The 24,310-nt window shown below is 28.9% G+C and overlaps 1 protein-coding gene and 1 long non-coding RNA gene across 2 annotated transcripts; one reads left to right on the forward strand and one right to left on the reverse strand.

Moving 5' to 3' along the window:
• Nucleotides 1-2,568: 2,568 nt before the first annotated feature.
• LOC145100795 (uncharacterized) lies at nt 2,569-4,160 on the reverse strand. Its single transcript, XR_013705254.1, has 3 exons — nt 3,994-4,160; nt 3,835-3,905; nt 2,569-2,918 (listed from the first exon to the last, which is right to left on the reverse strand). It is a non-coding gene; the product is annotated as an uncharacterized LOC145100795 (long non-coding RNA).
• A 13,559-nt stretch (nt 4,161-17,719) lies between these two features.
• LOC145100796 (pescadillo homolog) lies at nt 17,720-22,249 on the forward strand. The gene is made up of 13 exons (XM_079037926.1): nt 17,720-17,894; nt 17,979-18,064; nt 18,541-18,789; nt 19,021-19,146; nt 19,227-19,311; nt 19,391-19,501; nt 19,598-19,691; nt 19,771-19,886; nt 19,973-20,080; nt 20,166-20,287; nt 21,132-21,318; nt 21,680-21,907; nt 22,001-22,249. Exons 1-13 carry the CDS (start codon nt 17,871-17,873, stop codon nt 22,088-22,090), a joined length of 1,626 nt encoding a protein of 541 aa, XP_078894052.1. The 5' UTR covers nt 17,720-17,870; the 3' UTR covers nt 22,091-22,249.
• The last annotated feature ends 2,061 nt before the right edge of the window (nt 22,250-24,310 follow it).

Raw genomic sequence — 24,310 nt, forward strand, 5'->3', positions numbered from 1 at the left:
TTATCAAAGAACAAACACATAAGACAAATTAGACAAGAAATCCCGAAATATTGGATTTGAGTGTTGCTCACGTTGTGACAGATACACTGTCACGTCGCGAGTTCAATTTTTGAGAAAAAGTTTTGTTCGATTCACAAATGTGCATTTAATGAAAGACACACCAAGTAGCTCTAATACCATTGGTGGTTTTCTTTGATTACAATTACAATGTTCAGTGTGGAAAACACTTAACAATTAAGATTGGACACATGCAACATAATAGGATCTAGGTCTTCAATCAAAGGCAACATAATTTAAATTAACAAAAGTATGATGAACCTTAGTAATTTCGAAAATCACAAAGTAGAGTTACATACCTTAAACTTGTTATAGCAAACAAGTTAGTTGTTTCCTTCCTTGTAAACTTGAGAAGCTAGCACCAAAGTTTTAGTGCTTCTCATGATTTATACTCAATCCCTAGCAACAAGATTACACAAGAAGATAGATTAGAGGATGCCAAAATTTGGGCTCTTCTAAAGGAGGAGTGGTGGACAAAATCAAGGCATCCAAGGGGTCATATTTAGACATGATATGATGATAACCCTGGATACCTTAATCCTGAATAAAATAATATTAGTTAATTCCAGGTGGTTATCCAGTTTCCTTATCTTAGAAAGAATATTTCAGATTCTCTTTAGGCATCAACACAACTGTCCACCCTAGTGGAATGTTCTGGAATTCCTTCTTGTTCAACTATTGCACAATTATAGTCAGTCCTTGCACCTTTAATTAATTCTAATTAACCCATATTTAAATCCTAATTAATTCTGAATAATTCTTAATTAATTATTACTATTTCAAATTAATATATTAACTACATAATATATTAACAAATATTTATTGCTATTTATTAATCATATAATAGATCAATAAATCAACCTCTCTTTCCAAATGTCATCCTTTTATTGGTTACTAGTTATGAGGGCAATCCAAAAAAGATTTTGCTTCTAATTACAAGTCATATCAATTTAGTTATGGGCTTAGACACCTTAATCCAACAGAAGCACCCCAAGACATGATCTAACAAGAATGACAACTCCTTGATTTTCCTTGTAGAAAAAAATTGAATCCTCCTTTGGTAAAGGAGGGTTACCGAGAGCACAAAAAAATCGAGAGGGAGAGTGGATGGAAAGAAAAAAAGATGGTTGGCTCTAATAGGTGGGACGGGTATGGTTAAAGAGTGTCACAGTTATACTCTTACCAATAATCTATAAATCCCTTGATTATGGGATAATGACTTACCAAAATAAAATAAGGATAGTTACACTCAAATCCTCTGATTCCTTTAGTTTGTAGTTAATATAGCACTTAAGAGTGAATTAACAAACTAGTCTCTCATTCTTTTCTTCTATCATACTATGCCAAATTTATAGGCATGGCAATCACGTTGGATTCAGGTTGGTGGGTCACAAGTTGTCGGGTTGGCGGGTTAGAAAACACAAACTCAACCCAACCCATATAATATATGGGTTGGTGGGTCACGGGTTGGGGGTTGGATACCTCAACTCAACCCAACCCAACCCATATAACTCGTTTAAATATATAGGTTCGCGGGTTCACAGGTTAGTGGGTCGAACCCAACTCTCATAACCCGTTTAATAAATAAGCAACATATATTTTTAATGAGGTTTTTTCAACACATTTTTAGACTTTTCTCCCGTCGGTTGGTGTGTAAGCTGAGTAGCCGACAAGTCTACGATAGGTGGGCTAGTAGGCAACCGGCGAATCGGCGATGAGCGGGTGACGGGGTGAGGAGCGGCCGCTGGCTAGTGGCGGTCTGGTGGATGTGTTCTTCGTTTATGACTCGTGAGTATGTGTGTTTTTTTATTAGGGCACCGGCAAAAAACTAGTCACATAAGATTGTACAAATATGGAAGGAATACAATTATATGAAATATTACGAATACGGAAGAAAATTAGATTTCATTAATAATTATTAAGTATATATATATATATATATATATATATATATATATATATATATATATATATATATATATATATATAAGGGTTGGCGGGTCAAAAATCTCAACCCAAACCCGCTTATTTTCGAGGTGGGTCGGTGTCGAGTTACGGGTTGGATCGAAAGTTGCTATCGCCTATTTTGAAACTCGTGTGTAATGACTTGTGCGATTTCAATTATACTACTTTTTGGTTTAAAAAAAAGTCTAGTTTTACCTTTATTAATGATGAAACTTGGTTTTATTATGTATATCTTTTACATGCAATAAATTAGGCATTGAAAAAAATTGGATATAAAAAACAAAGGTTGACTTACAATTGAGTAATTCAATTAAATATCTTAGAATTGATCACATAGATAATTATATGGATCTACAATACTTTTAGTTGGTTGGAATCATCATCATACACACCACAACAAAATGAAACTGTCGAAGCAAAAAATCAAGTTTTAAAGGATATGATAAATTCAATGTTTTTTTTACTTGGGATTGAGTAAGATATTTTTGGAAGATACCATGTAAACATATTGTTATGTTCTTAATAATGTTCTCATATGAGTTTCGGTTTAAGAAATCCCAAAAATTGAAGTATTGTGTTTATACATATACATGCATTACAACTAGCCCCTGGCAACAAGAAATTGTTGTCTCTACCTCCACAATGATTAAAGAATAAAACCCTAAACACATCATATGTAACCAAAATGAACAAATTTATTAAACGTTTGAAAACGAAATGTTGTAAATGTTGATAAAAAAAGAAAAAAACCGGAAAACGTAAAATAAAAATTAGGGTTGAGGTGTTGGTGCTGCAGAATCAGGTGAAGGCAAAATAAATCCAGATCGTTTGTTAGTGTTGGGACCCGCATCTTCATAATCCAACTCTATCATCACTCTTGTTGTTCCTTCACTTTCCTGTTCATTATTCAATATTTAACCCAATTAATTATTTTTTATTCGACCCATTTTGCTCATATTTTATGTGGTTATGTGTACAAGTTACTTCAAATGACAAATGACATATAATTATAAGCATATACCTTAGGCTTATGGGATCGGCTTATGAACAAATCGTAGCCCATTAAATGAAATCACAGCCCATTAAGGCCCATATATGATTTCAGCCCATTTATTTTAATGGTTAGATTGGTGGTTTCTTAATTAATATTTTTTGGAAAATAATTAGTGAACTTTGTTAGACTCGTTTTTTTTTTCGAAAAAAAAAAACTAATCATTATCTTTTTTATTATCGAAAGCCAAAATTCCGTAGGACTACTTAAAAAATTGAAAACATTATTGTAATGTTACAAGTTGCCAAGTCTATTGAACTTGGAATGTCTTAAGAGAATCTCCGAAGTTTCCATTTCACCAAACGTTAATTGGAAAAACTGATTAAATTACTATTATTTTAATTATAAAGAATTATTGATGTCATTAGTCTTTAATATCCATGGGATTAGTTATTTATCAGAACACTATCATTTCTATTCATAACATGCGATGATGCCTAAAAGAAGGTAACAATCATTTTCCTATAAAAGCATTTGAACACAATCATTTTCAAAACCAATGTGTTCATATTTTATTCTTTTGGTAATTATAGTGTTTAGCTTTTTATCAATTTCATTTATCATATGATTGATTATATCCATTTGAGCCAAATATAACTTTTCCTCAAAAAAAAAAAAGGTATATATCACAGCAAAAACGATAAAATATCGACTCAGTGACTCAATTTTATCAAGCATTAAGCTATTTACTCAGATTTCTGTATATACACAGCGAAAATCTCTAGAACAATTAGAAAATGATGGAAAATCAAAATGAATACCTCAACCGGAGAGGGAGGAGACGCAAAACTATCGCCAATGGTTGTAGATTTCTTCAGTTCTCTACTAAACCCTAATCGACATAAGGAAATCAAATTTACAGCGACAAAAAGTTATAGATCCTGTTTAGATCATACAATTTGAGAAGACAATAGGCTTACCAGTTGACAATAACAGAAACAGAATAGCGATAATGGCGAAAGCGTTGCGAGAAGGCGATGGAGACATTTTCCGAAGTTTCTTCTTCAGATCTTCAGCGATTAGTCTATTAATCGACGTTGTGATTCGAAGCGATGATTTAGAAAGGAGTGATTGTAAGCAATCGCCATGAAAACAGATCCAGAGTATTTATAGGAGGCGGTTTGTGTGTGGGGTGTGTGTGTGTGATAAAGGTGGCCAGGGTGCACCTGCGTTGACAATTTGGAAGTATTAAATTATGCAACATCAATCTCAAAATTAAAGCATAAATTTATCGTTAAACTTTTAAATAGTATATTATAATAAATGGTTATAGAATCTATATATTAAAATAATGATATTCATTTTTAATAAAGAAGTTTAGACAAATATTTTTTTTTTTAAATAAGTCAAAACAATCGAGTCAAACTTGGTTGAGGGGTAGCACCTTTGTCCACATATCTTTTAGTTTTTAAAAAAATTAAGATGATCCATATATTTCAAGAATAACATTATCCTCCTTAATAAATAAAAGCTTTTTTATAATATATCAATCTTTTGACACTTGTCATTTTGTGGTATTTTTGAAATAAATATTATCCACTTGTCAATTTTTTGTTTGTTTCAATTTTTAAAATTAAAATCATATATTTATATATGTAAAGTATTAAATATCATATATATATATATATATATATATATATATATATATATATATATATATATATATATGTGTGATATTAAATTGTAATAAATACATTTTTTTCTTTCTTATTTTAAAATTTTACATTAAAAAATATTAAAAAATATTTTTTGTTTACACTTTAATGTTTAATATTTTTTTTAAATCAACCCGTGTAATACACGGGGTTCACACCTAGTTACAATAATAATGTAACCTGTCTATTAAAACAATTTATCAAGTATTGTGTATATAATAATTAAATTCGTAGAAAACAAAGTTGCAATATATATAAAGAAGTGTTTTTCAAAAAAGAAAACATTAAGTTTAAAAAAAATATATAATAACAAAGTTAAAGGGAAAAGAATTGAGAAGAAAGTTATACAAATCGGTGGCTTTAGTTTTACATTATGTTACTGTACTATTTGTGAGACTCATGTATTAAATGAGTTATTTAAAAAAAAAAAAAAAAAAAAAAAAAAAAAAAAAAAGTTAAATATAAAGGTTTAAATTTGAGAATTTTGAATTTATAAAAAAATAAGAAAAATAATGAATTGTTAAAATTGAAATGTTTTTTTATATTTTAAATTTAAACAAATAATTTAGATAAATAAACAAAATAAACTAATGAATTTTAATTTAGAAATATTAAAATTAGAAGGTAAGTTCATTAATGAAATTGATATTCATTTATTAATTTATTTATTGCAATTATTACATTAAAATATTGTATGAAATTTAATAAAATAGGAAAACCCATAAATTGACATGTGGGAAAAAATTAATTCAAAATAACCACAAAATGATATGTGGCCTAATGTATAAAAGGATGAAAAATGGTAAAATTATTTTCATTTATTAGAGATAACTAGTTGTGACACTCATGTATTATACGAGTTGATTAAAACAAAACATTAAATATGAATGATTAAACGAAAGTTTCTTTGAATGTAAAATTTGAAATAAGAAAAATTATAATAAATAAATAATAAATAAAAACATGCAAAAAATAAATGAATTAAAATTATGTGTTTAGTTGTCAAATCCGTATACTAAACGTGTTAATTATAACAAAATGTTAAATACAAAGGGTTAAACTGTAAATTTATTTAAAGTTGAAATTGATAATTTGAAATATATTGACAATTAGAAAAATAAATATCTCGAAATTATGACAAAATGACATGTGATATAATGAATGATAAATTATAGGTGACAAAATTATTTTCATTTATTTTGGGGGGAGGGGGGATTCTTTCATTTTAACGAAAGAAAGGAAAATAATTGGGAAGAAAGTTATAAAAATGGTGTTCCGAAGTTGTTTTTTTATAACAATCCCTCCTAAGTTTCCTTCCAAAACTAAAGAGATTTGGAGAAAAAAATCATGTTTAATACGTTACCAAACTTCCAATTAATATATTAAATATCACGATCATAACTTAGATCAACACATCATCAACAAACCATCTCTTAGAGTACTTCTCCGATGCCCAAATTTGTTTTCTTCTTCACATATACCCACAACTAGGCGAATGCCCACGTATTGTGCAGAAGCATATATATAACTGAAATCTTTACATGTTTTTTTAATATAACAATAATGTTATTGTTAAATTTTATATAATAACTAGATTATGACCCCGCGTAAAACGCGGGGGAACATATAAAAATGTACATGTAAATGTATAAAAAAGTTGGCATTATAAAAAAAATAAAGTAACATAAACAGACTTAGCATTATTGCTAACATTTAAATGTTTGGAAAAAAACAAAGAAACACTTGAATATCTATAATAGTTGAAGGACCTCTTTGTAAACATAACTTTTTGTTTTATTAGTTGGACAACCTTCCTCGTAATATATGAGTACCTTCAATCCATTTTCATTTGTGACGTGAGAAACAAAAAATATATAACTAAAAATGAGTAAAGACAAGCTTATGTAAGTATATTCCAACATTTGATAATTATTGCCATTGACTTTTGTTAGTGGCCATAACAAAATAAACTACTATAGGGAATTGCCTCCGCTGAAAACAGAATGAGATTCTTTCATTAGACGGAGTTAAATTCATGCAAGGTATATAAGTAGTCTCCATAAAGAATCTATCATATATGATTCAGGCTTCAATGACGTTTCTTCCAAGCCTAACAATGTATAATCTAGTACAATTGCATAGTCCTTTGGTTTGGTCGATATTACAATGTAATATAACTGGAACACCTATTTTTAGTGTAAGTTTATGGTTGGAAATTCTAGATGCCTTAAAATCATTCAACACAACTGAAGAGTAAATTGATTCCTCAAAAAAACCTGGTAACTCTATATCACGTAAAGAATTTGAACTCATATGTTTTCCCTTCGTCTTTCATCAATCCTAAAATATAGTCATTGGTAGCATCAAATTCTTCATTTGTAGGGACCAAAATAGCTTTATCTTGAAAATATGATTGATCATCAAGATGATTTTTAAAGGATAGATAAATGATGGATACAATTGAATGAATATGGTCACCTATAGAGCGAACAACAACGTCTTCTGGAAACTCAATTTCAGCTTCACCATCATTAGGGCCGCTAATATTACCATCACCAATTTTAACAATCTACTCATCAAATGCTTTTGTCTCATCCAATTCTTAGTTATACAACCAAAATAAATCTCATGTTTACGGTTAAACGTAAAATTGTACATCACGCCGTAATTTGGACGAATATGATGCATGCACAGTATCCGAACAATTGCCTCTTTGTATTGCTAGAGGAATTTGTCTAAAGCCATCTCCATATAAAATGGTCTTGCCTCCAAACGATTCTTAAAGATAAATACCTACAGAGCAATGATATCCTATTTGTTGACCATATTTGATGTATAAACTTCACTGTCGTTGAATTGTTCGTCAGAGTTCACTAATACTTTTGTATTGGCACGCGATATCCTTCTAGACAATGTCACATAAAGTTGGCCATGCGTGAAACCGATTCTGGAAGATAAATACCTACATTTGGAATTGTTTCTCCGTAAGCTTTATTGATTGCCATCGTGAAACATAATTTGATTAGAAATTGTTTTCTTATCAGCTTGAATGGTAACATGTCATCTTCATGCGGACATAGAGGAAACCTTGGACCAAATCTCTCGATAGTTTATTTTGACTATTAGTGATGCAATGGTACCAAATAGTTTCTTTTGATGATAAGTTTGAGAAGACTATTTAGGGGCTTAAGGTTTAGAGGGAGGGTGTGTTGCAATAAATATTAGCAAATTGGTTAAGAAAATGAGACTTATTTATGAATGCAAATTTTCATATGTTCTTAGCAGGAACATGCTATACTTTAAAGAACACGTAATATATTGTTCTTGTATCATCTCTTATTCATATATAAGTGTAGATTAATCCTAAAAAAATAGTTATTTTGTCAAAATATATGTTTAAAAACTAAAATAATATGTAAAATTTATTTTAAAACGGGTAGATGCTAACACTCTTTTTCATAATATGATTTTCATATATGAAAAACATAAACCATGATTACTTTTATAATTTGAAAAATTAAAAATGATTACTTTTATATATCTGACAAAATTTTCGTATAACAAAGCTTTAGAACATAATTAATCGTTTAAAGAATAATGAAATATTGAAATAAAGAATCAATTAATTGGTTACTATCTTATTTTTACTTTTATAAGGTGATAATCTCGTTATATATGATAAATACAAAATAAATTAATATATTGTTATCATTCTACTTTTTTTTTTGCAAATTTCAATACTAAAAACAAATTTACCCTAGAAAATTGTCATATTAATGATCTACTAATTAACAATTAAATCTATATACTACATAAATGGTTCACATGCGAACAAAAGTACACAGATGGTCCATATTTGAAATGTTTTTCTTATATAAATGGTCTATTATGCGAAAGAAAATGAAAATGTACTTTCCATTAATAAAATGTTTTCAAAAAAATCCTATTAATTAGCTCTAATGTAGAAAAAAAATTCTAGATTAGCCAAAAAGAATACGGAAAAGTCATTTTTAAAACTACAATGCTATTAATGAACTTTTTTGCAAAGTTTAATGCTATTAATGATTTTTTTTCCAGAAAACAATCGTTTAAATGAGCTTCAATATACAAAAAATATAACTTTCCATATCAACTAAAAATAATTCAAAAAAGTTATCTTTTAAGAGTATGATGCTATATATGAACTTTTTTTTTCAAAGTTTAATATTAAAAGCAATTTTTTTTCCAAAAAAGGTCATAATATAAGGTTAAAAGAACATATTGTAAAATATTTATCGATCTACATTAGCAAGAATTAAACGTTTCCATCAATACCCAATAAGGTATATAAATCATGCCTCCTTCTGTAATGAATTCCAACGCCACACAATGTGGAATCCTCTCAGTCGCAGCATTCCATAACTCAAACAACATCCGATAATCAATATGAAGAGAAGCTGCAATAAAAAATAATAATTGTCACCATCTTATACAAATATTAGAGATTATTGGGTTATTAAATAGTGTAATAACTTGCAATTAAATATAATTTTCAAATAAAACTTAGTATGAGAAATTAATCAATGTGATCAAGGGTCAAAGAATGCATTATAATTAAAACATAAACAAAGAACTATTAGGGATGAAACATGAAACTTTAAGGAGAAACATACAAATTTAAACCATGAAGGATAACAAAAATCGACAAGTATATTTTTTAAGTAATTTAACCCAATATATTTTTAAAGTAATTTAAATCGGGCCGCAAGTTTATCCTAATATTGTTCCCTTAGGCATTTCATCGAACATGTAGTAGACAGGTAGACCAAACAAAATTTCCAAGTATCCAAATCAAGGTCTCAAATCCTAACACATCAAAAAAAAAACAAAAAAAAAAAAACAAATTTGTGATTTTAACAACCAAAAGCAAAGGATATGACATACATTGTGTATGAGTCTATCGTTTATAATTTGATTGCTCAACTTATTGAACAATTCGTCAAAAGTATGAAAAAAATGGGGAATCCCATAGAAAGATCTGATTCAAATTTCTAAATAACACAACTGTGACAATTAATTTTCAAACCACAAAATTTGACACCCTCATAACATAAAAATCAAAATATATTTTACTTACATTCACAAGAACCCATATGATTTCGACCATTTCTGTTGTTCGTCAACTCCAATTTAGACCTACAAGAAATCTAAAAAAAATCAAGCAACTTGAGTAACAATCATTTCATGTTGTCACAACTTTAGCATAAATATCAATAAATAGTACAAATATTAGTTATCAAGAAATAAACATATATGAGATGACTAAAAAGTTGTCAAGTGGAATTTGAGTTACTTGTTTTCTTACCTTTATCTGATATATTTATAATTTCAGTCGTTCGACTACAAATCTAAATCGTTAAGTAAAAATCAAAACAACATGTTTTCCCTATTTTTTTCTCCACTACAAAACTTAGGTTAGATATATTATGTAAAGAATTGAGGGAGGTAGGGTATTTTTGTATTTTATTTTTTGTGAGATTTAATTGTCATTAATAGAATTCCTAATTTAATTCATTTTATTTTTTGTGATATTTAATTGTCATTAATAGAATTCCTAATTTAATTCATTTTATTTTTGGTGAGATTTAAGTGTCATTAATAGAATTCTAATTTAAAACGTAATATACGTTTTATAAAATCTATTGACAAAAATAAATGGGTTGACAAAGATGATGTCATCAAATAATCCAAATGTGGAAAATATATGATTGAAATGCAATCAATGGTCATGATTTCTTCAATTTAGAATTAAATGTTCTCTTTAAATAATATTTAGAAATTCGTATACTAAGGAGATATAATATGTTGATTATTTTAGAAGAGTGAATTACATGAGTGGTCCCTATGGTTTGGGGTGATTTGCGTGTTTGGTCCATAACTTATTTTTTTAACTCAGATGGTCCCTAATATTTGTTTTTGTTACGCGTTTTGTCCTTACTGTTTGTTTTTGCTATGCGTTTGATCTCTGTCTTACCTAAAAATACTATTATTTAAATAGAAAAAAATGATGGGGTAGGTAATGTAAGGTGAATGGGTGGTGTTGGGTGTGTTTATTTAAATAAATTAGATAATCAGGGAAAAAATAGTATTTTTAGGTAAGACAGGGACCAAGTGCATAACAAAAACAAATAATAGATCCTTCCGAGTTAAAAAAAAAAATAAGCTAGGAACCAAACACGCAAATTACTCTAAACCATAGGGACCCTTCATGTAATTTACTCTATTTTGAATTATATGATAATATATATATATATATATATATATATATATATATATATATATAGAAGTAGGTTCAATGGAAAATAAACAATTAGGGCAACATATGCTGGAACTAATGATCAAGTGACACATGTCCATTTCTTTATATATAAGTAATGTACTATGGAAATTATTTATGCAGTTATTCCAAAGTGATGTGTTGTCATGTTTTCATTGGTTCCAACATGTGTTGCCCTAATTATTTATTTTCCATATATATATATATATATATATATATATATATATATATATATATATATATATATATATATTAAAACTGCATAATCTCAATATTTTGAATGACCTCTACCCGCGAGTTACTCATGAATAAAATAAAATATAATATATAGTTTAATGTTATTTAAAGTTATATTTATTATTAATTAATTTTTTAAAATTTATTTGTTTAACGTTTTAATTTCTATCATTGTAATTATTTGAAACATCAAACAATTTTTTTGATTTTAAAGATAACAATATAATCATTTATATAGAGTTATTTATAATTACTGTTATTGTAAGTTATTTTAAGCTAATTATTTAAAAACTTTTAACGATTATAAAAATATTTTAGTTAAATTGATATTATAATTTATTTTTTGCATTTAGCACTATAATTTATCATTTTTAACTATGCACAAAATATTTCTTGGGTTTTTTAAGTGGAACTGAAATTTATATTGAAGTTGACCATGTAATGTTATATTTAAATTAACAATTTAAGTATTTTGTTCAAATTGTTCAAATGTTGTAGCTTTAAATTGATAATGATTTACATACAACAACATATTAAATCTAATAAATTAAGTAATGTTAAAAGTTAAAGACACAACTTTATAAGTAGAAGTACAAATATTATTTTAATATTGAAATTTAGTTTATTTATGATACCCTTTATGTTTGATACTTATTTAACATTATTAACCAACTTATAATCATTATTAGAAATACACTAAAATTTATCAATTTTAAGTATTTACAAAATATTCTTTAGGTTGTTTAAGTTAAATTAAAATTTATATTTAAGTTAATCTTGTAAGGTTATATTTAAATTAACAATTTAAGTATTTTATACAAATTGTTCAAAAGTTATAGCTTTAAAATGATAAAGGTTTACATACAACAACATATTAGACCTAATAAATTAAGTATAATATGTTAAAAGTTAAAAACATAAGTTTATAGGTAGAAGAAAATATATTCTTTTAATATTAAAATTTAGTTTATATATGATTACACTTTAGGTTTTATATTTATTTAACCTTATTAACCAACTTATAATCATTATTAGAAAGAAATTGAAAAGTTATGGAAGTTTCAAATAAATGTGGTGAAAGGAAAAATGAATGAGAGTTTTCAAATAAATGTGGTAAAAGGAAAAATGTTAGCTTTTTAAGTATACTAGACGAATTCCCGCGCGTTGCGCAACATAGGTTAAAAATTTATTGTTAAAATGTTGAAAAGTATATGTTTAAAATGATTATAATATTGAGATCAACTTTGACATAATACTTTGAACAATATTATTCATTGACACCAATCCACATTCCTCATTAATAAAATTAAATATAATTATATATTTAATATTATTTTTAACAAATTTTATGATTGATTAATTTGAATTTTTACTTATGAGGTTATTTTAATTTCAATAATGATGTTCATTTAAAATACAATTTATTTGTTGTTAGCGTTATGTAATTTATAAATTGATGTTATTATCATTTAAAGTTATCGTTCTTTAGTTTTAAAACACTTATTATTATTAATAAGTTAAAGAAGACTTTTCAGAAACTTTTAATACTACTATTAAAATGTGAAACATAATATTAAATAATAAACTGATAAGATAGACAATTTACATTTTGAAAGAGATCTGTATAGATAATACGACATATCCATGATTTTTATAATTTCATTTTATTATTTATAATTATGGTTCATTAGTTTTAAAACCATTTATTATTATTAATAAACGAAAGAAAACTTTTAAAAGACATTTTTTATTATAATTAAAATGTTAAACATATACTAAAATATAAAGTGATAAGATAGACAATTTACATTTTAAAGAGACTTACATGGATATTATGTATAATATTGCATATCCATGATTTTTTTATTAATCATTACACACAAACATACAAACATATATACAATATTTAATTAAATATTATCTATATCACTTTCCGTAACATGTGATCGATAATATTAATCTAATCTAATTTACATTAAAGTTTCAACCACAACATACAATGATTGTTTTAAAAGAATAATCAAACCAAGAAAAATATAAAAAAAGAATTAGTATATAACAAACTTACAAATTAAAAACTTTAACATAATAACATGGCTCGAAAAATGGCCCAAAGCTCTCAAACCAACACAAAACATTTAAACTTGTTTTCTTTGTAAACTTTGTATGTATTTGTATTTGCGTGTATACTCAAAGAGAATGACATTTTTATAGTAGACTATCCATTAATTGCTAATTAAACATATTATATAAGCTATAAAACCTTTCATGATATGTGATTAATTACTTTGAAGGTGAAAAAGTGTGGGGGTTTCAAATGCATGAAGTGTTTGGAAATTTACGTGGGGGTTTCAAATGCATGAGGTGATAGGAAAAATGTTTCCTTTATAAGTATAGTATGATATGATATAATGAATAATCATAATGATAATGATAATGAAATGATGATAATGATGATTTCTTCATCAACTATAAGCCATGGTATTTTTCTTCACTAAGTGTCTTCTTCATGTTATGCTTCTTTTCTCTTCATTGTTTTTTTATTTTTCTTACTTCAATAAGGAAAAGATCGATAGTTTTCACATATATAAATTTCTTAAGAATTTTTAGTGTCAAGAATAAACGAGAATAATATACACACACGTGCACAAACAAATACATAGTATTTAATGTGGTTTGGTCAATGTAACATACGTCCACATAGTAAGAGGATTTTTATTCTCAAGCTTGAAACGATAGAAATGGTATAATTGAAACCATAACTAGCAGTCGTTATATATATAGACCAAGTACAAATGGAAACCTTATCTAGAACATGGTTGGTCCCCAAAACATTCCGGATGAAATTTAACCTTACATGAACTAGGTTTTTCTTGGTATCTATCTTTTGAATAGAAAACCTTTCTTCTTTCAAAACATTCCAAATTAAATTTAACCTTACATCAATATGTTTTGTCTTTTCAGTATAGATCATATTCTTTGCAAGACACAAAACACTCTAACTATCATAAAACAAGACATGTTTCTCCACCTTCAAACCAAGATTTTAAACAAGACCGTGTAGCAAACCACATGCACTCCTTTATTGATTAAGGTCACTAACATGTACTTTGCTTCGATTGTGGACAAGGAAATAGTAGGTTTCATTTAACGTCCGCGATTCCGGGCTAGACATTTAAGGGATAACGATTCTTATTATCCATATTGTCGAATAATTGTTATTCGTAAAGATTATGAGTCAAAGAAATATTTATTTATTGTATACACGTTATAAGGACAAATATTATGAGTATATAATATTTGTAGAAAATCTTAATATAAATTTTATAGTTAAACAATAAAAGAACATTTTTGATAAAAGCAAATTTAGGATAAACGATCTAAACAAAAATCATAATAACCGTAATTACGAAACCGTGAGTAAAAAGAATGCAAAAATCTGACTTTGTATGATTTTTCGAAGTTTCGCGTTCGACACAACACAATATGTGTGTCATAAAAGTGAGATGGACATGGGTTACTCGTTAGACAAAACAATCTAAATGAAAGTTGATGTCCTTGAAAATATGAAACAATCGGTATAAAGAACGTCAAGAACCGAATTTGTATGGAAAAAGTTATGAATTTTGCAAATAATTTACAGTGTATTCTTTATTGACTGTAAAAAATAAACTTAAAATGAGAATTATCCGATGAAGTCTAAATGAAAGTTGTAGTTGTAACATCCCAATGATGAGGTACTTCTAATTTTGACTCTATAATTAAATTATATTGCATTTTGGTCCCTAAGTAAAAGAAAGAGTGCGAAAGGGGCCCACAGTGGCACTTTAGTAAATTCGGACTTTGGGGAGTACGATGAGTGTACATGTGTACGCCAAGCGTATTAGGGCACACCGTAGTACGTTGGGCGTACACCTCGTACACTGGGCGTACATGAAGATCATGCAAACCCTAATTTTTAGGGGTCTGGCCCTATATAAATGTCATTACAACCTCATGTCTCCGTCCTTCTTCAGCTACGCTCTGTGAGAATGACCCCCAAGAAACCCTAAGTGAAAGAGTGCCTTTTTGGAGCCCCATTAAAGTGTTTAGAGGAGTTCTTGAAGGTAAAGAGTGAAGCGTGAAGAGCTTGGAGTTGTGAAGCATCTTGATGGATCTTTGAACGTGATGGGCTTAAAATTGGATAAGAACAATAATGAATTAGTGATTTTAGGATCAAAAATAGGATATGAACAGTAACAATCGAAAGAAAATTTGAATTAATTGGGCTTATGAATCGAATAATGATTGGATCAACATTTTGGACTCTTAAACTTAATAAAATCGAATCAAAATGATTTTAACCAATGAAAATGAAAATTAATTGGATCAACAAAATTTGGAAATAAAAGCAAATATATCCAATGGAATCAAAATGATCAAAAACGATTTCAAGAGCATGATTCCGAGAGATTTCGATAGATTTTGAATTAAAAAGATAATTGGATCAACAAATTTGAAATTGAAAGCAAATATATCTAATGGAGAGACCCACCAAAAAATTCGAATCTTCGAGTTAATTACACACAAAAATATTACCATCTAGGATCGTTGATTTTGAAAAGTTGTTAAACCTTCAAGATTAAGCTCTGATATCATATGTAGGATCCCAATGAAGATGACCAATGCAAAATTAAAGAATCAATGCATAATCGATAAGAATCAGGTTAAAGTTTAAGCACAAATTTATATAGATATTGAAGAAAGTACAAAAAATATAGAAGCATGTCCTTGCTTACTATACTACTCTCTCTCTCTCTCTCTCTTACTCTCTATCTCTCTAGAACTAGAACTATACTAGAAATCTATACAATGGGAGCTCTCTCAAACTTATACATGAAAACTATACAAGTATATATATGCAAGCCTCACCCAAAAAACCCAGATCACAAAGGATAAGCCTAAGACACCATCCAACAAAGAGCTTTGCACCCATGTTTGCACTTTTCCATAATTTTTAACCATTCTCTTGATGTTACCTCCGACATGCACGTCATGTACTTTACTTGAGAGAAAAGATGGAAGATAAGTCTTTTTGGTTTGGCAGTACAATTAGTTCCGAGTCCTAATTTATATGACATGTTGGTCTAATTTATACTATAAGACTTGTTGGCTAATATTTGGGAAAAACTCGAAGATAAGAACTAATTAGATTGGTTAAATATCTATTTTAAGTGGAATAAGGCTTTTAATAGACAATTTGCTACATGTTTCCTTGTTTGGTCTTTATGACCCTGTTGCATGAGCCATGAGGAGTAGAGTGCGGCCAAAGTTTTGGTTATCATGGTGGATTATTGTGAAGGATAAGAACGATGTGGGGGGTCGGGTGGAGGGTCTAAATTCATTCATATAATACTAAATGAGTTATTCGATAATAAAAACCAAAATCAATTATATAAGGGTAGTATAGTTATTTTACATAGACAAAAAACCAAAATCGTAATATTTGAAAACCACAATGATGAAATGTATAAATTTTATGAAAATAAAATCGAAACTTCAAATTTGACCAAACAATAGGGGCTAGTTTTGTAAATTAGTTTAAATTAAATAAAAAATGCAAAGTTGCCCACAACGTATTGCGGCTGCTTAAGTCCATTTTATAAGTTGAATTTTGACGATTGTATTAATAAAAGTTAGATACCATTATATTTGTTAGAAGATAAATATACAAAACCAATACCATTGACTAACTCCAGTATATACCGTTGAATAAATTGCCCAAATCCATTTTATAAGTTGAATTTTGACGATTGTATTAATAAAAGTTAGATACCATTATATTTGTTAGAAGATAAATATACAAAACCAGTACCATTGACTAACTCCAGTATATACCGTTGAATAAAAATGTATTATATATGACCAAATTCATACGTAAAAAATGTACATAAAAATATTTCCGAAAATATAAAGAAATTATAATTTATATCAACACACATAAAAATAAGTAAGTAAGATTATTTTAAAGTTAACGGACAGAAGTTTAAATAATCAAACATATTATATGTAGTCTGATTCATACGTAAGAAACATATATAATATAAACATGAAAACGTTAAAATGTTACATCGAAACATAGACAAACTCAAATTTATACCTAGACATACATACAAAAACAAGTAATTTTTTGGGTTAAATATAAAACGTTAGAAAATAAAAGGTTTTGAAACTGATATTTTAAAAGGTTCAAAATAGAAGGACTTAAAATAACATTTTGCGAAATATAGGAATAAAAAATATCATTTTTGAAAGTTAAAAGAAGACAAGGGGTGGAAAGTATATTTCTGAAAGTTGAGGGGAGGTAAATATGGTAACACCGACATTACCTTAATATGGTAGTATAATACCTTTTTAATGTGAAAACCGTAAGATATATAGTTTCACGATCGAAGAACATACGCCTCCCTTTCTTCGTCGCCGAACTTCGGCCACCCACAGCCTCCCTTTCCCTCTCCAGAGAAAGGGTTTCAACTCGCCGAGTCACCTTTCACCGGAGCAACATACCTCACCGTCTTTCCTAGAAGCAGATTCGTGACTGCTAGCAGCCATGCCTAAACATTACAGGCCTCCAGTAAGTTTCAAACGAAACTTACAAGTAATTCCCTACACGGAAGAATATCGTTTTTATGTTGCGTTTTTCACTTGTGGTTCGCAGGGGAAGAAGAAGGAAGGGAACGCCGCCAGATACATCACCAGGTCGCAAGCTGTTAAGGACCTGCAAGTCAGTCTTTCCGTGTTCAGGTATTAATTTGCTTTGAATCTTGGCGTATGTTGTAGATATATAGATGTGTGTATATGATGTGAGATAAGAAGCACAAAAGCTCAATGTTTGAATTTACAATCGACGTAGTTAAATGTATATTCATATTGAGTGTTTTGAATGAGGATGTAGAAGGAAAATTTTGAATAAGTTTTTGTTGTTAAATGTATTGATTTATCTTCAATGAGCCGCTTTTGAGATAAGAGGTCAAAAACCCTAGTTTGGAGTGATGATAAGAAGTCCATAACCCTAATTTGATGTCCTTTACTACCATGATCAAGGGTCTTATTGATTTAAAAAATAAAACATGTAATAGTGTGGATTTGAATAGTTACTCTCTTGTGTTGTGTATTTGATAGTTAAATATTTGGTACGTATTCAATTCATGAGAGGTTCTATATTTTCAATTGTGTACACTCTAATAATCTAAATGTTTTGGTTGTTTTTGATTCAATAGGAAATTATGTATCTTCAAAAAAGTTTTTCCTCGAGACCCAAAGAAAAAAGTGAAGGGAAACCACCATACCTATTATCACATGAAAGATATTTTGGGTCTTAAACATGAGCCACTTCTTGTCAAGTTTCGTGAGGCTAGGACATATGAGAAAAAGAAAAAGAAAGCAATGTCTAAGAAGAACAAAGATCTTGTTGAACGCGTGTCGACACACAAGCCTTCTTACACACTTGATAGGCCTATCCTTGAGAGGTTAGTGTCACTATATAACTAACTTACACAACACTTTTTGTTGCATTTTCCTTTTGACTCAATGAGGACATTACTTAATCCCGTTTGCTATATAGCTATATACTATAGCTATAGTATATAGCTATATACTGGTCTTTCTTTTTGACTAAATGCAGAAAGAACGACTAGATAACAAAAGTCAAAAGGAGATTTTCCTAATTAAGTCCTAACTTTTTACAAATTTGACTTCAGGTATCCAACATTCATTGATGCATTAAGAGATTTGGATGATGGACTCACCATGGTGCATCTTTTTGCTGCATTACCTGCTATAGAAAGGGAAAACATTCAAGTAGAAAGAATCCATAAATGTAGAGGGTATGTGTAATGTGTTCCCATATTTTGAATATCTAATTTTATATATAATATTAATGGTTTATATGTTTTAATTTCTTTAGGTTGAGTCTTGAGTGGCAAGCTTATGTCTCTCGCACACATAAATTGCGAAAGGCTTTCATATCTGTGAAAGGCATATATTACCAGGTATAGAAATCATCACATGTATAAATCATTAAATTTGATGTTATGTAGAATGTAAAATTACCAATTTGCCCCTTTTCAGGCAGAGGTTGAAGGGCAAAAAATCACATGGTTGACTCCTCATGCACTACAACAAGTAATGCCTCAAGATGTAGATTACAAGATCATGCTTACATTCTTGGAATTATATGAGGTTTGTGATAATGATCAAGCTTTTACCTTTCTTATGAATATTATATATCTTTTTGTTTTAACTCTTACTTACATATAAATTGATTAAAATATGCAGAATCTCCTCGGTTTTGTTATTTTCAAACTCTACAATTCGATTAATTTGAAATATCCACCTATCCTTGATCCTCGACTGAAAGCTTCAGCTTCAGGTATGAATTTTCTATCATATGATAGATTAATTATTACTAGATATCATAAGGTACATTAACTTTTTAAAATTTTGTGCAGATTTATATGCTTTGACAAGGTATGTTGAAAATGCTGCTAATGAGAATGAAGATGATGAAGAAACAAGAGCATGTAAAACCCTTTTCAAAGACATGACATTCTTCTTGAGTCGTGAGGTAAATAAAGTCGATGTTTTTTTTTTCCTAAAAAAGAATTTAATAATTGCTTCACCTTCAAGCTTCTTTCTATTTTTTTTTTACAGGTTCCAAGAGAATCATTGCTTTTTGTGATTACGGCATTTGGTGGTGTGGTTTCATGGGAGGGAGATGGAGCTCCATTTGAGGAATCTAACCAGAGCATTAATTATCAGGTATGTTAATATTTTATTATTAAAAAAATATATATTTTATATATTTCTTACTAATTAATATTATTCTGATGTTTTATTTTTGTAGATTGTTGATAGGCCAACTCAAAGTCACCGGTTTATTTCCAGAGATTATATACAGCCACAATGGGTCTTTGATTGCATAAATGCACGAATTATACTACCAACCCAAGACTATATTGTTGGGAAGTAAGATTCAGTAAACACCCACTTTTTAATATATTAATTTTTAATAGAGTAAATTTCATTTTTGGTCCCTGAGTATATCTGATTTTTATACATTTGGTCCTCAAAAGTTTTTTTTATCACAATTTTGAACCTTATTCGAGGTTCTTATAATGTTTTTGGTCCCTTTTCATATAAAATGACCATCTTTGGTCCCGGATTATAGTTGATTTTTGCAACTTTGGTCCCAAAAAGGGTTCTTTTACATTTTTGGTCCCAAAAAGTGTTCTTTAACAATTCTCGTCCTTATTTGAGATTCGTGTAATGTTTTTGTTCCTTATTCAAAGTAAAATGACTATTTTCGGTCCCAAAGTAGAGTATATCTGATATTTGCAAATAAGGTCCCAAAATATTTTCTATGGTCCCTTTTTTCCAAGCAAAATGATTATGTTTGGTCCCATACTATAGCTAATTTTTGCAATTTTTGTCCCAAAAAGTGTTCTTTACAAATTTAGTCCTTATGTGAGGTTCTTGAAACGTTTTTGTTCCTTGTTCAAAGTAAAACGGACATTCTTGGCCTTAAGTAAAGCTGATTTTTGCAATTTGGTCCCAAAAAAATTCTTTTAGTTTTGGTTTTTATTTCAGGTTCTTGTAACATTTTTGGTCCATGTTCCATATAAAATGACTATTTTCGGCCTGAGTATAGCTGATTTCTGCAATTTTAGTCATAAAATTATAGTCATTTTACTTGGAACCTGAACCAAAAAATATTACAAAAAACTCAACTAAGGACCAAAAATATAAAATTGACTCTTTTGAATATTGTAGATGATAATAGTTCTTAACATTGTCATTGTGTGTAAATCAGGGTTCTTCCACCACATTTGTCTCCATTTGTTGACAATGAAGCAGAAGGGTATGTACCCGAGTATGCAGAGACCATTAAAAGGCATCAAGCTGCTGCTAGAAAAGAGATCCTCCCAATGCCAGGTGGCGAACAAGATGATCTTGATAATGCCCAAAATCTACTTGCTGAAGGCATCATTAAAAGAAAGGTTATTGATCTCCTTCCCTCCTGCTTTACAAATTTACATTTTTGGTCCTTGTGCTTTGGTCATCCTCTCGGATTTGGTCCCCAAAAGAATCTTTCTTTCTTCTTTCTCCCTGTTTCATTACGCCTTACATTCCAATGATTGAATGAATAACGATAAAATTTGGTATCTTTTCTTGATCGGCAAATGACCATTATGCCCTTGCATCCCAGAAAGCTTATTTACGATATTCATTATATTTAGTGTGCTTACCCCCCCCCCCCCCCCAATAAGCCCATTAATTAAGTAAGAAAAGAAACAGCTCCTTAGTCTATGAGTTGGATGGTGCTGTGTGAAATGACGATTTTACCCCTTGGGGATGCAGATGGCGATGCTTCAAGAGGAGTATCATCAGGAACTAAAAAAAGAACTGGAAGGGACAACACAACACACACACACTACACCTAAAGAGAGCAAGAAGAAGAAAAAGAATGTTGATGATGAAGAAACGGAAGATGATGATCAAAATCTGCAGCAGTTTGCTGATGATAATGACAACATGTCAAAGGTTGCCATGTCACGTAAAAAGAGGAGACTTTATGAAGCCATGAAGGTTAGTTTCAATTGTATATATCTAATTTTATTTTTTATATCAAGAAGCCCATAATCTGTTTTGTTTATTTAATTTGTGTTTCTTTGTGTCCAGATTTCGCAAGAAAGGAAAAAGGCAAGTGTGGATACTCTCAATACAAGGAAGAAAAATATTCAAAACTCCAAGAAAACAACATCTGAGTGAAGCTGATTTAGAGATTCAAGGTCCTTAATTCCCTGCGTTTTTATAATCAAAGCAATGAATTAAATTTTGTAGGTATTGGCTTTTTTTTACATGTTTTTATAACGGTGGATTTTTTTCTCAAAATTTGGTTTGTTTCTGGATCTGATGATATTCTTACTAAATCACATATGGTATGACTTTGAATTTGTTCTCTGTGAGTATTAATTTGTGTTTATGTTTTTCACATATTATGTTTAACATCTTAGAAAAACTTACAATTTTAAAAGAATGTGAACCCATGTGATATCATGATTATTTTTTCACATAAATATCTGTCTCCAATAGTATAAGGGACCTCTTATACCGTTGGAGTGAAATGTTTTTTGGTTAATAATAAACCTCTCCTTTTCTTTTCTTCCTTTCTATGTTTTAATTGCCATATCATTTTCACTCTCATTGCTTTCTTTCAACCTATATCATATTCGTTTTTCACCTTTCATTCTTTTTAATACAAATAATAAAAATAACTCTTAAGATAGTTACATTATTTCATTAAATTAAAAAAAAAATACAATAAAAAGTACAACGACAACGGTGAAAAAAGAGTATAACATAGATTGAAAATTTGACTGAAAATTGAGTGGAGACGAGGTGATGCTGATGAGGGCATAGAAAGGAAAAAGAAAATAAAAATAGTGGTATAACAATAGTTTAAGTGGTTGATGTTATGAAAGATTGGTTATGCTTCTATCAGGAAAAATATGAAGGGGTTGAAGAAAACATACGAGGGTTGAATTGAATGAATGAAAGCATGTCATATTGTGGGATGTATGATTGTGCTAGGAAGATGAGGTCGGTTACATGATGATAGCGTCGTTGTGAAAATTGAGGGACTTTGACAATTCATTTTAGAGGTTAATAAGAGAGAAAATAAGAGAGTGTTGGCTGGGTGGTGTGAAAAAAATTATTAAAGTTTATGGGTATTATAAGAGGTGTTATGTTTTCTTTTTAAAAAGTAAAAGAGGAAATATATATATATATATATATATATATATATATATATATATATATATATATATATATATATATATAAAGAGAGAGAGTGAGAGAGAGAGAGAGAGAGAATGCAATGTGGTTCTACCTAGTGTAGAGGCGGAGCTTCAACATATGATTTGGAAGGCCGAAAATATAATATGTATAAAAATTGGTGAACAGAGAGTCCACTGCCAAAATTTTATATTTTTTTGGTCTAATATGTATAAAATAAAAATATAAGGGGCTATTTGTAACAAAAAAATCAAGGGAGGGGTCACAGCCCTCCTCGCCCTAATAAAGCTCCGCCATGACCCAGTGGGGCTCTTGAGTGTGGGCACCGTCCTAGCCTATTCGGTGTTCCCATTGGAACCAGTGCTACATGTTGGCCACTACGGGGTGTGGTCCTTTAATAACGCAAAACCTTACATTTTACATTTCACTTAATGTTTTTTAAGCTTAATGTTTGATGCAATTAAGTCATTTTATTTAACAATGTTCCATTTTATTCCCTTATTTTATTTAACGTTTAAAGTTTTATTATTTTTCATTAATTAGTTTTTATCATTTTAATCTCCGATGTTAAATATTAAATTCATAATGATCATATGAAATTTTTACTGTCTTTTATTATATAACTATAAGTATAATAATTTTATCATCTTTTAATTTAAAAAGAAAAAAGATCCAATATATTTATCTTTTTCACTTTTGTTTGTTTTTGCTATTTTATGGTTATAAAAGAAAAGGTTGTTGATGTTATTGTATGTCGAAAAACTCATGATCTCTTTATTTATATATTATAATATTAGGTGTAAAACCCGTGTATTACACAGGTTGATTAAAAAAGAAATTAAATATTAAAATGTAAACAATAAATATTTTTAAAATAAAATTTTGAAATAAGAAATAAAGAAACGTATTAGTTGCAATTTAATATCATATTTATGACATTTAATATTTTACATTTATAAATATATAAATATTATGTTTTTTTTTTGAAATGACAACTTAATTTATATAAACAGAACAAAACCAGCTAGAGGCTGGATAAGATACATTGTTTTAATTACAAAGGAGAGGGTTTGCATTCAATAGTCTCCGCTCTAAGTTATTACTACCTCCTCTATGTTTCATCCAAACAAAAGTTTGGGCCTTTACAATAGAAATTATTTTCACCGATTCAGTTTCAATTTTGTTGAAAATTCT

The sequence above is a fragment of the Lactuca serriola genome, chromosome 4 (genome assembly GCF_051521515.1).
Source record: "Lactuca serriola cultivar US96UC23 chromosome 4, Lser_US96UC23_V15, whole genome shotgun sequence".
Taxonomy (NCBI): domain Eukaryota; kingdom Viridiplantae; phylum Streptophyta; class Magnoliopsida; order Asterales; family Asteraceae; genus Lactuca; species Lactuca serriola.

Bases quoted from the DNA above. Each gene is read 5' to 3' on its own strand.
- LOC145100796 (XM_079037926.1), top strand. From the start codon at position 17,871: ATGCCTAAACATTACAGGCCTCCA. The intron at 18,065-18,540 runs GTATTAATTTGC...TTGATTCAATAG, and splicing joins GTCAGTCTTTCCGTGTTCAG to GAAATTATGTATCTTCAAAA. The intron at 21,319-21,679 runs GTTATTGATCTC...TTGGGGATGCAG, and splicing joins AAGGCATCATTAAAAGAAAG to ATGGCGATGCTTCAAGAGGA.